Source organism: Sus scrofa, chromosome 9, assembly GCF_000003025.6.
Source record: "Sus scrofa isolate TJ Tabasco breed Duroc chromosome 9, Sscrofa11.1, whole genome shotgun sequence".
NCBI lineage: Eukaryota > Metazoa > Chordata > Mammalia > Artiodactyla > Suidae > Sus > Sus scrofa.
The window spans coordinates 109,491,221-109,505,008 of record NC_010451.4 but is presented as its reverse complement, the minus strand read 5'-3'; the positions used below and the strand labels follow the sequence as shown (position 1 = coordinate 109,505,008).

The window sequence follows — 13,788 nt, the reverse complement described above, 5'->3', positions numbered from 1 at the left end:
TATACCATGTTGGGTACTGATAGCCATGCTATCAGTGATACTATTTTTGTATTGTCTTTTTTTTTGTTGTTGCTATTTCTTGGGCCGCTCTCACGGCATATGGAGGTTCCCAGGCTAGGGGTTGAATCGGAGCTGTAGCCACCAGCCTACGCCAGAGCCACAGCAACTCGGGATCCGAGCCGCGTCTGCAACCTACACCACAGCTCACGGCAACACCGGATCGTTGTTAACCCACTGAGCAAGGGCAGGGACCGTGGTTCCTAGTCGGATTCGTTAACCACTGCGCCACAACGGAAACTCCCTATTTTTGTATTTAAAAAGATCGTATACTATAATCCAGAAGAGCTTAGCTTTACATGTGGGGGTTCATTTCTTATTTAAATTTAAATGAACGAAAATTTGGTTGTATGAAGTATGGTCAGGTTTTCATGGAGCTCACTGGATCGCTTGTACACTGTGTGTTTATGGACCTTCGGTTCTGTGGAGCTTTTTGTTCTGCTAGTTGAAGGCCCTGAGGCTGAGGGAAGTTGGGGGCTGCCCCAGGCCCTTAGTTCACTGGAGGAAGCTTCTCCCTCCCAGGTTCCCCTGGAGTGTTCTGCTCCAGCACATTTTACTGACAGTGCAATTTAATGCTCCCTTTTTGAACGGTAAGGCTTCACTTTGTAGATGTCATTAATTCCTGAGAAGAAGCTTCAGGTTCATTTTCTTCAAGTAAAAAATTGCTGTTTAGGTTGTAGAAATTCAGTGAAAATAATTTTGGTAAATGAATGTTTTTCTTGTGAGGACTTGTTAAAGGAGAAACATTTGTACCATTATACTGTATATTGTTATTTTTACAAAAATGCAAGAGATTACAATGAAAAGCTCTAGATTTTTAGAATTTTTAAGTAAATTTAATGAAGGCAGAAATGCATTGAAAGATTGAATAGTTTTCGCCCTAAGATCTCAGTTGTTTATTGGAGATTTAAATTTTTTAATAGAAAAAATAAAAATCAGGGTGGTTGAGGTAATTTCCTTGTTAATATAAAGGAATTACCCTCACCTTCTAAAGGGTCAGTCTTTTTTTTTTTTAATCTATATATTTAATACCATGAAAAATTCCAGTTTGAGATAAAAGAATTTTTGTTAAACTTCTCTTTAGTCTAATTCTCATGAACTACATTCTTTGGAGAATTTATAGAAATGAGCCCGTACAGAATCATTTAAAGAAGTCATCTAAAACCATACCCTTCGGTGTATGTTACTGCAGTGGATGTTTCATTGAATGTTTAGCTTTAATTTATCACATGACAAGCTCTTCATCTTAAAGCTGTAGTTCTCTTGCTTTTAGGACGGAGAAGATCTGATGGATGAGAGTGTACTGAAGTTCTACACTCAGCAGTGGGAAGATTACCGATTTTCAAGCAAAGTGCTGAATGGGATTTGTGCCTACCTCAATAGACATTGGGTTCGCCGCGAATGCGACGAAGGACGGAAAGGAATCTATGAAATCTATTCTGTAAGGTTTTCTACACACCTTTCTTTATTTTTTGTCTCTCTTTGTCTTTTGAGGGCCGCACCTGTAGCATACGGAGGTTCCCAGGCTAGGGCTTGAATTGGAGCTACAGCTGCTGGCCTACACCACAGCAATGCCAGATCCAAGCCACATCTGCGACCTACACCACAGCTCACAGCAACTCTGGGTCCTTAACCCACTGAGTGAGGCCAGGGATCGAACCTGCATCCTCATGGATGCTAGTCAGGTTCATTTCCACTGCGCCACAGCAGGAACGCCTCTATACACCTTTCAAATGTGTTTTCTTAGTGATTCATCAGCCTTCCCAGAGGGGATCTAGGCAAATGTTAAGCAATTTTCAGTAAGCGAATTGCCGTTTTTTTTAATTTATCATGAATAACCCACAGATATTTTGTGGCAAGAAAGGAGAAGGACAATACATTGGAGTTCTGAATATAGCCTGCATGCTTCTACATTTACCTTTTTTTCTTTTTCCCTTTTAGGGCTGCACCTGAGCATGTAGAAGTTCTCTGGCTAGGGGTTGAATTGGAGCTGCAACTGCCGCCCTACGCCACAGCCACAGCAGTGTGGGATCCAAGCCATGTCTTCAACTTACACCAGAGCTCACGGCAATGTCGGATTCTTAACCCTCTGAAGGAGGCCATGGATACTAGTCAGGTTCACTACCACTGAGCCACAATGGGAACTCCCTGCATTTACCTTAAAAAAAAAAAAAAAAAATTCTCCTGTTATTTGACCAACTGTCAGGCTGAGCCTGGAACTGTCCCTTGAGCAGGGCCAGTCCTGCATCCCAGCAGCAGAGGCAAATTAGGACCCTCACTTGGGGCTCAGGCCTCAGTGATCAGCCTTCCAGAGTCTTCAGGAGTCTGGGAAACTGCTCCAGGGAGGACGCTGGGATGTGAAATTCGATTCTACCCATTCACTTTACAAAGTAATGTTAAGTAATGGTACTTAGAGAATTCAAAGACTGCACAGAAATGGATTTTGGAAAGGCAAAATTTGAATTGTTAAATTGCCTTCTTTAATAGGTGTCTGAGTCAAGGAGGATTTTGCTAGTCCCGTTGGTTTTCAAAGTATGGTCCCCAAACTTGCAGCTCAGTTGTTACCTGGGAATTTGTTAGAAATTCAAATGATTGGGCCCCAGCCTAGACTTTTTTAATTAGAAATTCTGGGGATGGGGCTCAGCAGTGTGTTTTTAGCAAGTGCTCCAGGTGACTCTGATGCACTATCAAGTTTGAGAACAAATTAAGGGAGGACTCAGACAGGCTACCAGATACACAGGCAGTACTCTTTTGGAATGCATGCTGTTAAAATGTCAAATTCTGCATAAGAAGATTATCTCCATATTGAAGAATGTTGCTGTAATAGCAATGTTTTATGCTTTATTTTGGCAAATTTAATTGAAAGTATAATGTACCTTAGATGCATGGTTTTTTTTGGCTGCACTCATGGCATGTGGAAGTTCCTAGGCCAGGGATCAAACCGTGCAGTTAATAATGACAACACCGGGAGTTCCCATCATGGCTCAGTGATAATGAATCCAACTGGTATCCTTGAGGACACAGGTTTGATATCCCTGGCCTTGCTCAGCGGATTGGGGATCCACAGTTGCTGCGAGCTGTGGTATAGGCTACAGACGTGGCTTGGATCCTGGGTTACTGTGGCTGTAGTGTAGGCCAGCAGCTACAGTTCCGATTCCATCCCTAGCCTGGGACCCTCCATATGCCTTGAGTGTGGCCCTAAAAAAACAAGAAATATTGACAATGCTAGATTCTCAACCTGCTGCACCACAAGAGAACTCCTGCGTGATAATTTTTTATCATTTGTGTAGCTCATTTTAATACCAAACTGTTTCTGCTTTATAGTGGTACTTTGTTACACAGTTTTAACAAAACTCTCTAGTTGAGTGTTCTGATATGAGCCTTTTGTAGTTCCCCTTTTCTTTTCCACTTAAAAATGCTTTCTTGAGACTGAAAGTTGTCAGTTTAGGAATCAGCCTGATTTTGGTTGATTTCCTCTTAGAAGCCCATTTGACCTAAAACACCATGTATATATAATAACATAACAGGCTTCTAAAAATCATTATGGTTTTTAAATATTTTATGTACTATTTTCAAGATTTGACTGCTTATATTTTTTTTATTTACTTCAAAATTCATAGTTTCTACATCCTTAAATGCTGTAAGTAATTTGAAAATATAACATGCTGCCATAACTTTTCACAAAGGCCAATTAATACACTGTTAGAAACATTTCCCCTTCATAGTCTTCCAGTGAGCCTGTTGAATTCATTTAAAGTTCAGATACCAGTGGACAGAGTGAACAGTTCCTGTGCAATGATCTCTTAATGCATTTTCCAGAATCTCCAGAAGATGCAGATGCTTTATCATGAAATTAAAACTTTTACTTTTTTTCCTATTAAGTTTTTCCTTTCTCTTCAGTAATAGAAAGTTGTTGGTTTCCTTTCAGGTGAACCAGAGGACATGTACTAATTTTATTATTAATATATTAAAGTGAATTAGGAAGATTCTTTCCCGAAGTCTGCTCCTCTATTCTCTGATTTATCTTTGATCCTGCTTTGCTCTCTTGTGTGGTTCTTCTAACTTTCATTTTTCCAAGTGAGAAATTATCCAAAGTGAAATTAGGTCTGTCTAATGCTGTCTTAACTTAGAATGTTTGGTAAAAGTTATTTTTAAAGTATAGTGTCTTGGTGTTCCCGTTGTGGCTCAGGGAAAATGAGTCTGACTAGTATTCATGAGGACGAAGGTTCAATCCCTGGCCTCGATCAGTGGGTTAAGGATCCGGCCTTGCCGTGAGCTCTGGTGTTGGTCACAGAAGTGGCTCAGATCTGGTGTGGCTGCAGCTCTGCCATGGGCCGGCAGCTGTAGCTCCAATTAGACCCCTAGCCTGGGAAACCTCCATGTGCCACAGTGCAGCCCTAAAAAGACAGAAAAATATAGTATCTTTACTAAAAGTTCATGCCACACTTTGTGTTTTCCTTCCCTCCCTCCCTCCTGCGCCGAGGAGGTCTGAGGAGTTGAAACAGAGGAACAATAGAGAATTCTCACAGGGAGAGATTATTGTCAAACCTGTCCCACCCCCTCTCGCCGCTCCAGGATGCATTTCTCCTGAAAAATAAGACTCTCCCTCCCAACATCTTTTTGTTTCGTTCAGGCCCGTGGCATGTAGAAGTTCCTGGGTTGGGGATGGAACCCACTCCACAGCAACAACCTGTAACACAGCAGTGGCAACACTGGATCCTTAACCTGTTGAACAACCAGGGAACTCCCCTAGCATCTTTTTTATGGATAACATAGTTTCTAATTCTGAAGTACTCTTTTTATATTAATATTGTTCATGCTTTATTAAAAATATTTTTCTATTGAACATTGCTTTCATACTACCCCTTTTTTGGTGGAAATTTTTCGTTTCGTAAATTAAATTTACATATAATCTTTTCAGAACCATGGATTTTACATAAACCTAGTACTATCCATAGCTAAATTTGGGTGAAATAAGACTAAGAGCATTTACATTTAAATTAGTTTTCAGCAGTTTGTATTTGAGTGTTAAATTGTTATAAATTAGAATTTTACTTTACCTGAGTAATACCTCTCAACAATTTAAAAGCCATATATGAATTATAATATTTCTTTGGGGGGAACATTTTATAGTAATTTTCTGACATAATCTCTATTGAAGTTTTAAAAACTTTAAAAAGTACGTCGTATACACATAAACAGCTACACAGCAGAAATTGACACAACTTTGTTGTGTCACAACTTTAATATACTTTAATTTTAAAAACCACTATTATGAGTAAAATGGGAAATATGAATAATTTGTAATAAACTGCATTTAAAATGTATAGTTTGGAGTTCCCATTGTGGCTTAGCAGTCAATAAACCCGATTAGGATCCATGAATATGCGGGTTCTAACCCTGGCCTCTCTCAGTGGGTTAAGGATCCGGCATTGCTGTGAGCTGTGATGTAGGTTGCAGATGTGGCTCAGACCTGGCGTTACTGTTGCTGTAGACCAGCAGCTACAGCTTCATTTTGATCCTCTGGCCTTGGAACCTCTATATGCTGCCAGTGCAGCCCCCAAAAGAGAAATAAAATGTACAGTTTGAATCATTTACAGTTGTATGAATCCTTGAAACATAAAACACCATAATCAAGATACAGAACTTGGTGATCTGTTGTTATTTTACTGAATATTAGGAAAGAGTGATAAATGGGATTATCTTTATTCAGTTTATTTGGTGAAAAAATAAGATTGAGTCAGGGAACTGTTTTATAGATTGATTCTACAGTTGCTAAGTTAAATGTATGTTCTCCTGAAATCCAAATTTTCTTTTTATTATTAACAATTAAAATGTGTGCTGAGGTATTCCCACAGTGGTGCAATGAGATCAGCAGTGTCTCTTCAGCACCAGGACACAGATTCAGTCTCAGTCCAGCGTTGCTGCAGCTGTGGGGAGCTGCAACTGCAGCTCGGATCTGATCCATGGCCAGGGAACTCCATATGCCGTGGCCAGCCAAAAAAATAAAAAAAATTTTAAGTGAATTTTTTCTTTTTTTTTTTTTTGTCTTTTTGCCTTTTTCTAGGGCCGCTCCTACGGCATATGGAGGTTCCCAGGCTAGGGGTCGAATCAGAGCTGTAGCCGCTGGCCTAGGCCACAGTCACAGCAACGCGGGATCCGAGCCACATCTGCAACCTACACCACAGCTCACGGCAATGCCGGATCCTTAACCCACTGAGCAAGGCCAGGGATCGTACCCGCAACCTCATGGTTCCTAGTCAGATTCATTAACCACTGAGCCACGACGGGAACTAAGTGAACTTTTTTTCATCTGTACTTTGATACCTCTTGAAGTTGTTAGCTCAAGAGATTGGCTCTGATTTCATCATGATTATTTTTTCTAACCTAGTTTACAATCTAGACTATTTCCTATGAATTCAGCTTTGAAAAAACATAATGAAAGTATAGATATTTAATACTGTTTCCTTTTCGTTTCATCCAGCTTGCATTGGTGACTTGGAGAGATTGTCTTTTCAGGCCACTGAATAAACAGGTACCTGCTTGTGTGAGTCTGTGCATGTTTTCCTTTAAAACCCCTCTCAGCTCTCATTTCTTAGCCCTTATCACTCCTTTGGAATGTCCTAAGAGTATCTCTCATCTTGCGTTTAATGGATTTAAGTATTTAAGAGTAATATAATACATGATGTATTAATGTAGTAATATATACTGTAGTCTGTAATCTACTTGTCTTTTTCCTTTGTCCTTTCTAAAGGTAACAAATGCTGTTTTAAAACTAATCGAAAAGGAAAGAAATGGTGAAACCATCAATACAAGACTGATAAGTGGAGTTGTACAGTCTTATGGTAAATAATTTCCCTTTTATTTGTTCAAAGTTTTTATGTCAAATGGCAAAAAGGCTCCAATAGATTCATTTTCAAATGAATGTTATCAAGAGAGTACTGTTAGCATTTACAAAGGTACTCAAAATTCTCCTTATGTCATTGTGATTCTATATGATTTTACTCATTACAAAAATAGATCTTTGTGCCTTGAGGAAATTTTTTTTTTTTTTTTTTTTTCTTTTTGGCTGTACCCTTGGCATGTGGAAGTTCCCAGGCCAGGGATCAAATCCACACCACGGCAGTGACATGAGCCACAGCAGTGACAACGCCAGATCTTTAATCTGCTGAGCCACAGAGGAACTCCTTAAGGAAATTTTGATGGGACTAGACATTTCACATTTGAATAGTTTTCTTTTCTGATCTTATATAGAATTACTGGATATATATGATAGAGTGTCATTAATGGAGCTTAATGATAACCAGAAATGTATATCAGCTTGAAAAATTGAAATTGGGAAACAAATAAAGTGATACAGTGTTTTAAAAGCTTAAGTTGGGAGTTCCCACTGTGGCACAATGGGATTAGCAGTGTCTCTGGAGCACCGGGACGCAGGTTCAATCCCCAGCCAGTACAGTGGGTTAACTATCTGGCATTGCTACAGCTGCATTGCAGGTCGAAGTTGGCCCAGGAACTCTGTATGCTGTGGGGTGGCTAAAACTGAAAAATCAAACAAACTTAGGTTGGAGTTGCTTGGTGGCCTGGCAGTTAAGGATCTGGTGTTGTCATTGCCTTGGTGCAGGTTCAGTCCCTGGCCTAGGAATTTCCACATACTGGGGGTGTGCTCCCCCCGCCAACAAAAAGCTTTAGTAGCATCATATTCCTTTGAAAATTTAAAATCAGATATTCTTTTCTTTTTGTAGCCACCTCATGGCATATGGAGTTCCTGCTCCAGGAACCGGATCCAAGCTGCACTTACGACCTATGCCACAGCTGTGGCAATGCCAGATCCTTTAACCCACTGTGCCAGGCCAGGAATCGAACCAGCATCCTGGCCCTGTATAGAAGCCGCTGTTCCTGTTGTGCCACAGCAGGAACTCCATTTTTATTGTTTTTAAGCTTTTAGAAATATAGGTGTTCTCTTAATGAGATTCTTAACTTCGAAGCGTGCCTGACCACTGGTCTCTTAATGAGATTCTTCGAAGCGTGCCTGACCACTGGTCAGAATTGCTTGCTTTAATTTGTCTTGAATTTTTTTTTTTAATTTTTTTTATTGAAAGGGTACTTTTAAAACCAGTGGACAACAGGTTTCCTCTGTGCCCTGCTATTTCACTCTTACCTTTTAAGCATAACTAAAACTGAATGCTACCCCTAAGTATATTCCTTAAAACATAAGCAAAAACAAGGCAATTGAAATATAGTTGCTATTTACTTCTAGTGGAACTGGGGCTGAATGAAGATGATGCATTTGCGAAGGGCCCTACGCTAACAGTGTACAAGGAATCCTTTGAATCTCAGTTTTTGGCTGACACAGAGAGATTTTATACCAGAGAGAGTACCGAATTCTTGCAGCAGAACCCAGTTACTGAATATATGAAAAAGGTGAGCTTAAACATAGTACTTAAGTTAAAAGTTATCGCTACTCATATGAATTACTCTTTTTAGGCTATGCAACTTTCAAGCAAGCCATTTCTTGGGCACTGTTATCCTGTAGTGTCTGTAGCAGGGCAGATGGTTTTTCCCAGTTCACTAAGGAGCTTTTGTAAATTAATTTGATAACCATGGCTCAGTGTTCACCATACTGTTGGGAGAATATAACCATAATGGCTGTATGCCTCTTGTGTTTTGGACTTTCTCTCTGAGAATGTGTATATATGTATATCTAATGGGAGCCACCATCTTATATTAATGGGAAAATAAATTTTTAAGAAACAGTTTTTTGTAAACTTTAAGCTTTTGGGTTTTTTGCTTCTAAAATACTCCCCCTAACAATCTCTATAACACAAGCCTTCAAGTTTGTATTAGAGGAGAGATCCTTCTGAAACAATAGAATCAAAAGCCTAGATAAGAGATGATCCACATCAGTCTCTATGTAGTCTGTCTTTCTCTGTGTGTAGTGATGCTGTGATGAAGGTCTTCGAAACTTAACCCTGTGTTCTCCTTCTTGGGAATATGGGTATCCCTAGACATTCACTCTGAGGAGTGACCTAAGGTAGGAGTCAGCAACTTTTTCTCTAAACGGCCAGATGGTGCCTGTGGTCTCTCTTGGAAGTGTTCAGCTCTGCCGTTGTAGGTCAGAAGCAGCCATGGCAACATGTAAACCCTGAGAGTGGCTGTGTTCCAATAAAGTTAACTTACAGGCAGAATTTGGCCCACAGGCTATTGTTTGCTGACCTCTGACTGAGTAATAGAGACTTCCATGGAGTTGGGGCCAGTGGTATCTGGTAGCTACTTTTCCCCTTATTCTCTGTTCACGTGAAAAGCAAATGGACTACAGAGTCACTTCTCCATATTCTTTTTTTTTTTTTTTCGTCTTTTTGCCTTTTCTGGGGCCCTCTCCCTCAGCACATGGAGGTTCCCAGGCTAGGGGTCGAATCGGAGCTGTTGCTGCCGGCCCACGCCAGGGCCTTAGCAGGGCAGGATCCGAGACGCATCTGCGACCTACACCATAGGTCACGGCAACGCTGGATCCTTAACCCACTGAGCAAGGCCAGGAATCGAACCTGCAACCTCATGGTGCCTAGTCGGATTCGTTAACCACTGAGCCACGACGGGAACTCCGACTTTCTCCATATTCTTAAGCTCGAAAGTTAGTAAGTCAAGAAGAACAAGCAGCTCCCCTTTCTAATCACATAGAGAACGTCCTCCCCCCAATTTTTAAAATTTTTGGTGTTCCGAATGCATTTTGCCAGAAGAGATAGTTAAGTGAGGCTTATAAGTCTGAAAGTTGAAATTTCTCATATCTCAAAAACCTAACAAAAAGATAACTCTTCAGAAGTATTGTACTTGGAATAGTGATAGTTCTTTTTGTGTATTTATGGGTTAAATTGGCTTTCGTGTGTGAATCTGGAACCTAACCACCTCATTCGGTTTCAAACAGCTGCCCAACCAATGAACTTCTGAAACATAATCTATTTTAAATCTTAGCATTGCCTGTTATTCCATTTTTCTTATTTTGGCAGTGCCGTTTTCATAAACACATCTTTTATTGAACTCTACTTATCTATATGGTGACTTTTTCAAACTCGGTATGTTTTTTCAAGTGGGCCTTTTTTCAGGGTACACATCCACAAGAGTGGTTCAGGCCTTTTCATTTTATGGATTTCTTAGTGAATTGCACTTACCTGTTAGCCACACGGAGGAAGGTAGGCATGCTCTGGTGCCAGGAAATCATTTTGTAGGCCAGAGCTACATAAGCACTCCCCATGCAGGGGCATCTGCTTTTTGATGGGACATGGAGCCAAAGGCAACTTGAGGATCAAGATACCCAGTGGCCTGGATGGTTTCAACCTAGTGTGAGCCTACCTTCAAGGATGGCAGCATGCTTCCTGCATCCGTGCTTTTAGAGTGGATTCTCTTCTAGAAGGTTAAAGATTTGGCCCAGATCTGGTTGGATCTTACCAAACATGACATCCAACACATGCTGAAAGTCCATAGTATAGAGAATCTAAGCATAAAATTTTATTTTAACCAAGTGAACAATTCTACTTTTACCTGTAGCTTTACTTCTAAACTAGGGCTGTGAGTCTAATTTAAAAATCTCCACTCCACCATTTATTAGGGGCTTGACCTTAGCCTTTCTGTTCCTTAGTTTTCTCATCTGTAAAGTGAGGGTAATAATTTAGTATTGTTACATAATATTTGGTGCTTGGCAAAGAGCAAGCAGGATATAAGTGTTTCGTATCACACCCATACATCATACAGAACGTCCAGTGTGTGCCTGAGAATGCAAAACCAGAGGATAAAATGTGGTACATTTTATTCAGTAACTTAAGGAGAAATGATGTTTATATAAAACTTTTTGTCAGGAAGTAGAGTGCAAAACTCATGAACAATATTGAGATAAAGCATGAACTACCAAGAAATACTCTGTTTTTAGCAGCCAGTTTGGGCTAGATTTGCAAATTCACTGGGGGTCTATGGTCCCTTTTCCGTGTTAGGAATGTTTTAATGGAAACATATGAGAAACTTTGGCTTCCTTTTCTACTGATGGCTTCAGTGAGTGAACAACCTTAAGCTACATTGAGTATTTTAGCATGTCTTATTGTCTCCTGTGCTTGAGACTCACCTGAGCTGTAAGACATTTGTTTGACAACTCTAGGTTTTTAATACCATAAAAAGAAAAAAAACTTTAAAAATGAAATATCTCATTAATTTGCTTACTTTGGGGTTTATTTTTCATTTTGTTTTCCTGCATACCGATTCTAGTAAAATTAATAGGGACAGTCTTTAATGGCTTAGTTTTATTTAGTCATTTCGAATTTGATCTTGGTGTTTTGATGTAACTACTTGCCAAGTAATCAAGAGCTTACTTGCTTCAGGAATCAACATAAAACGTAAATGGATGTCCTTCCTAAATCCTAGTAACACAATGTCTAGGACCTTGTTTTCTTCACTCATTTAAGCTGACCTCAGAGACACTGCAAGGCTCGGCTTCAGACCACTTCATTAAAGCGAGTCATTCAGAATTTTTGGTTTCCCTCAGACTACTACAGTAGTTTGTGAAGTGTGGAGAATAGCATTATGTCGCAAAAAACCAATGTACATGCCTTAATTAAAAATACTTTATTGCTAAGTGACTCAAATGATTACTATAGCAACACCAAAGACCACTCATTAGAAATCATTGCAATAAATACAATAGCACTGAAAAAGTTTCAGATATTTTGAGAATTACCAAAATGTGGCACAGAGACACAAAGTGAGCAAATGCTGATAGACTTGCTTGTCAGACGATCACCACAGAACTTCAATGTGTGTGTGTGTGTGTGTGTGTGTGTATTTTTTTTTTAAGGGCCACACCCATGGCATATGATGGTTCCTAGGCTAGGGGGTTGAAATGGAGCTGTAGCCACCCGCCTACACCACAGCCACAGCAACATCAGATCTGAGCCATGTCTGCAACCTACACCGCAGCTCACGGCAGTGCCAGATCCTTAACCCACTGAGTGAGGCCAGGGATCGAATCTGCAACCTCATGGTTCCTAGTCAGATTAGTTTCTGCTGCACCATGATGGGAACTCCTGTGTGTGTTTTTTAAAGTGTTATCTGCAAAGCACAATAAAAAGAGGTAGTCCTTTATACAGCAGTCCCCCTTGAACGGTTTCAGTTACCCACAGTCCACCAAAGTCTGAAAATATTAAATGGAAAGTTCCAGAAATAAACAGCTTATAAGTTTTAAGTGGTATGTGTGTCGTTTTGAGTAGCCCCACCTGAGACTGTGATCATCCATTGCTTTGCCCAGCATCTGCCCCCTTATTCTCATACCATCAGAGTGGTGAGGTGGACTGTCATGGTATCACAGTGCCCGTGTTCATGTAGCCCTTGTTTTACTTAGTAATGACTCGAAAACAATGAATTGTCTATCTGTGAAAATGTGAAGAAGGAAAATTTGTGCTAGTTTTGCTGTTGCATCTCAAACTGAAGTTACAGCCACAGTGCATAACAAGTGTTCAGTTAAGATGGAAAGGCATTAAATTTATACAGTAAGGTGTCTTGAAAGACCATAGCTGTTATTACAGCTTATTGTTACAATTGTTCTGTTTTATTATTGTTGTTGTGAACCTTTTACTCTAATTGATAAATTAAACTTTATCGTAAGTGTTTGCATATATGAAAAAACATAGTATATCTAAGGTGCAATACTCTGCAGTTTCAAGCTTCCACTGGGGGTCCCCCTAAGATAAGGGGGGACAACTGTATAAACAATTACTGAGCCCCTCTGGCTTTTCATGCTTTTTTTAACATTAAAATAGTAAACTCAGGTATGAGTTTACTCCTTCTCCTCAGCCCCTGCTGGAAGAGTCTGTAGAAGGTACTGAGGTACTGCCTTTTGTGGTACAAGAGAAGGAGAGCCAGTTCCCACTGAGGATGAATCAGCAGTGATACCAAAGCTTTCCCTTTCATTTACCAAGGGGTGAAAGCTTGTTGTGCGAGAGAGCAAAGTTTTTAAGAGATGAATTTCTGCTACCAGGGTAATTATGTTCTTCCAGGAAATAGTTATGATCTCCAGAAAAAGTGGTGCTCTTTGGTTTGTGTGTCCTCTATTTCATTAGCTTTAGTTCTTAAGGTATCAGGTTTAATGAAATATTAGCCATGAAGTAGCAGGTGCTTAGAACTTCTGAATTAAAACACATAAAGATCTTGTACTGGTTTTTTTGTGTTGTTTTTTCTTTTGTCTTTTTTTAGGGCTGCACCAGTGGCATGTGGAGATTCCCAGGCTAGGGGTCAAATCAGAGCTGTAGCTGGCAGCCTACACCAGAGCCACAGCAACTCAGGATCTAAGCTGCATCTTCGACCTACACCACAGCTCACGGCAAGGCCCGATCCTTAACCCCCTCAGAGAGGCCAGGGATCGAACCCGTGTCCTCGTGGAGCTAGTCAGGTTCATTAACCACTGAGCCATGATGAGGACTCAAAGATCTTGTGTTGTTTTTTAAAAAATCAGTTTGTAATCAGGAAAAAAAATCAATCATAGATTTTAGGGGAATGCAAATAACATAAACCTGACAACTTTTGGGACAGTGTTACTTAAGTATGTACATGAAAAGCAAATAGTAATTCTAAAGTTTTTTTAATTACCTTTTTTCCCCACTAATTCGTTACATTAATATATTTTATATTTACTGGATAATAGGATTCCCTTAACCAAAAATGATATGATGTAATTAATTACATCTTATCAGAAAT

The 13,788-nt window shown here is 39.9% G+C and overlaps 1 protein-coding gene across 7 annotated transcripts in view; it reads left to right on the top strand.

Moving 5' to 3' along the window:
* Positions 1 to 13,788, top strand: part of CUL1 (cullin 1) — a 104,592-nt gene that overhangs the window by 54,106 nt on the left and 36,698 nt on the right. For all 7 annotated transcript variants that reach the window (XM_021063586.1, XM_021063584.1, XM_021063587.1 and 4 more), the window contains 4 exons: positions 1,331 to 1,498; positions 6,542 to 6,592; positions 6,812 to 6,902; positions 8,318 to 8,481. In XM_021063586.1, the coding sequence (XP_020919245.1) occupies positions 1,331 to 1,498; positions 6,542 to 6,592; positions 6,812 to 6,902; positions 8,318 to 8,481 (474 nt within the window). The remainder of the gene's footprint in view (positions 1 to 1,330; positions 1,499 to 6,541; positions 6,593 to 6,811; positions 6,903 to 8,317; positions 8,482 to 13,788) is intronic.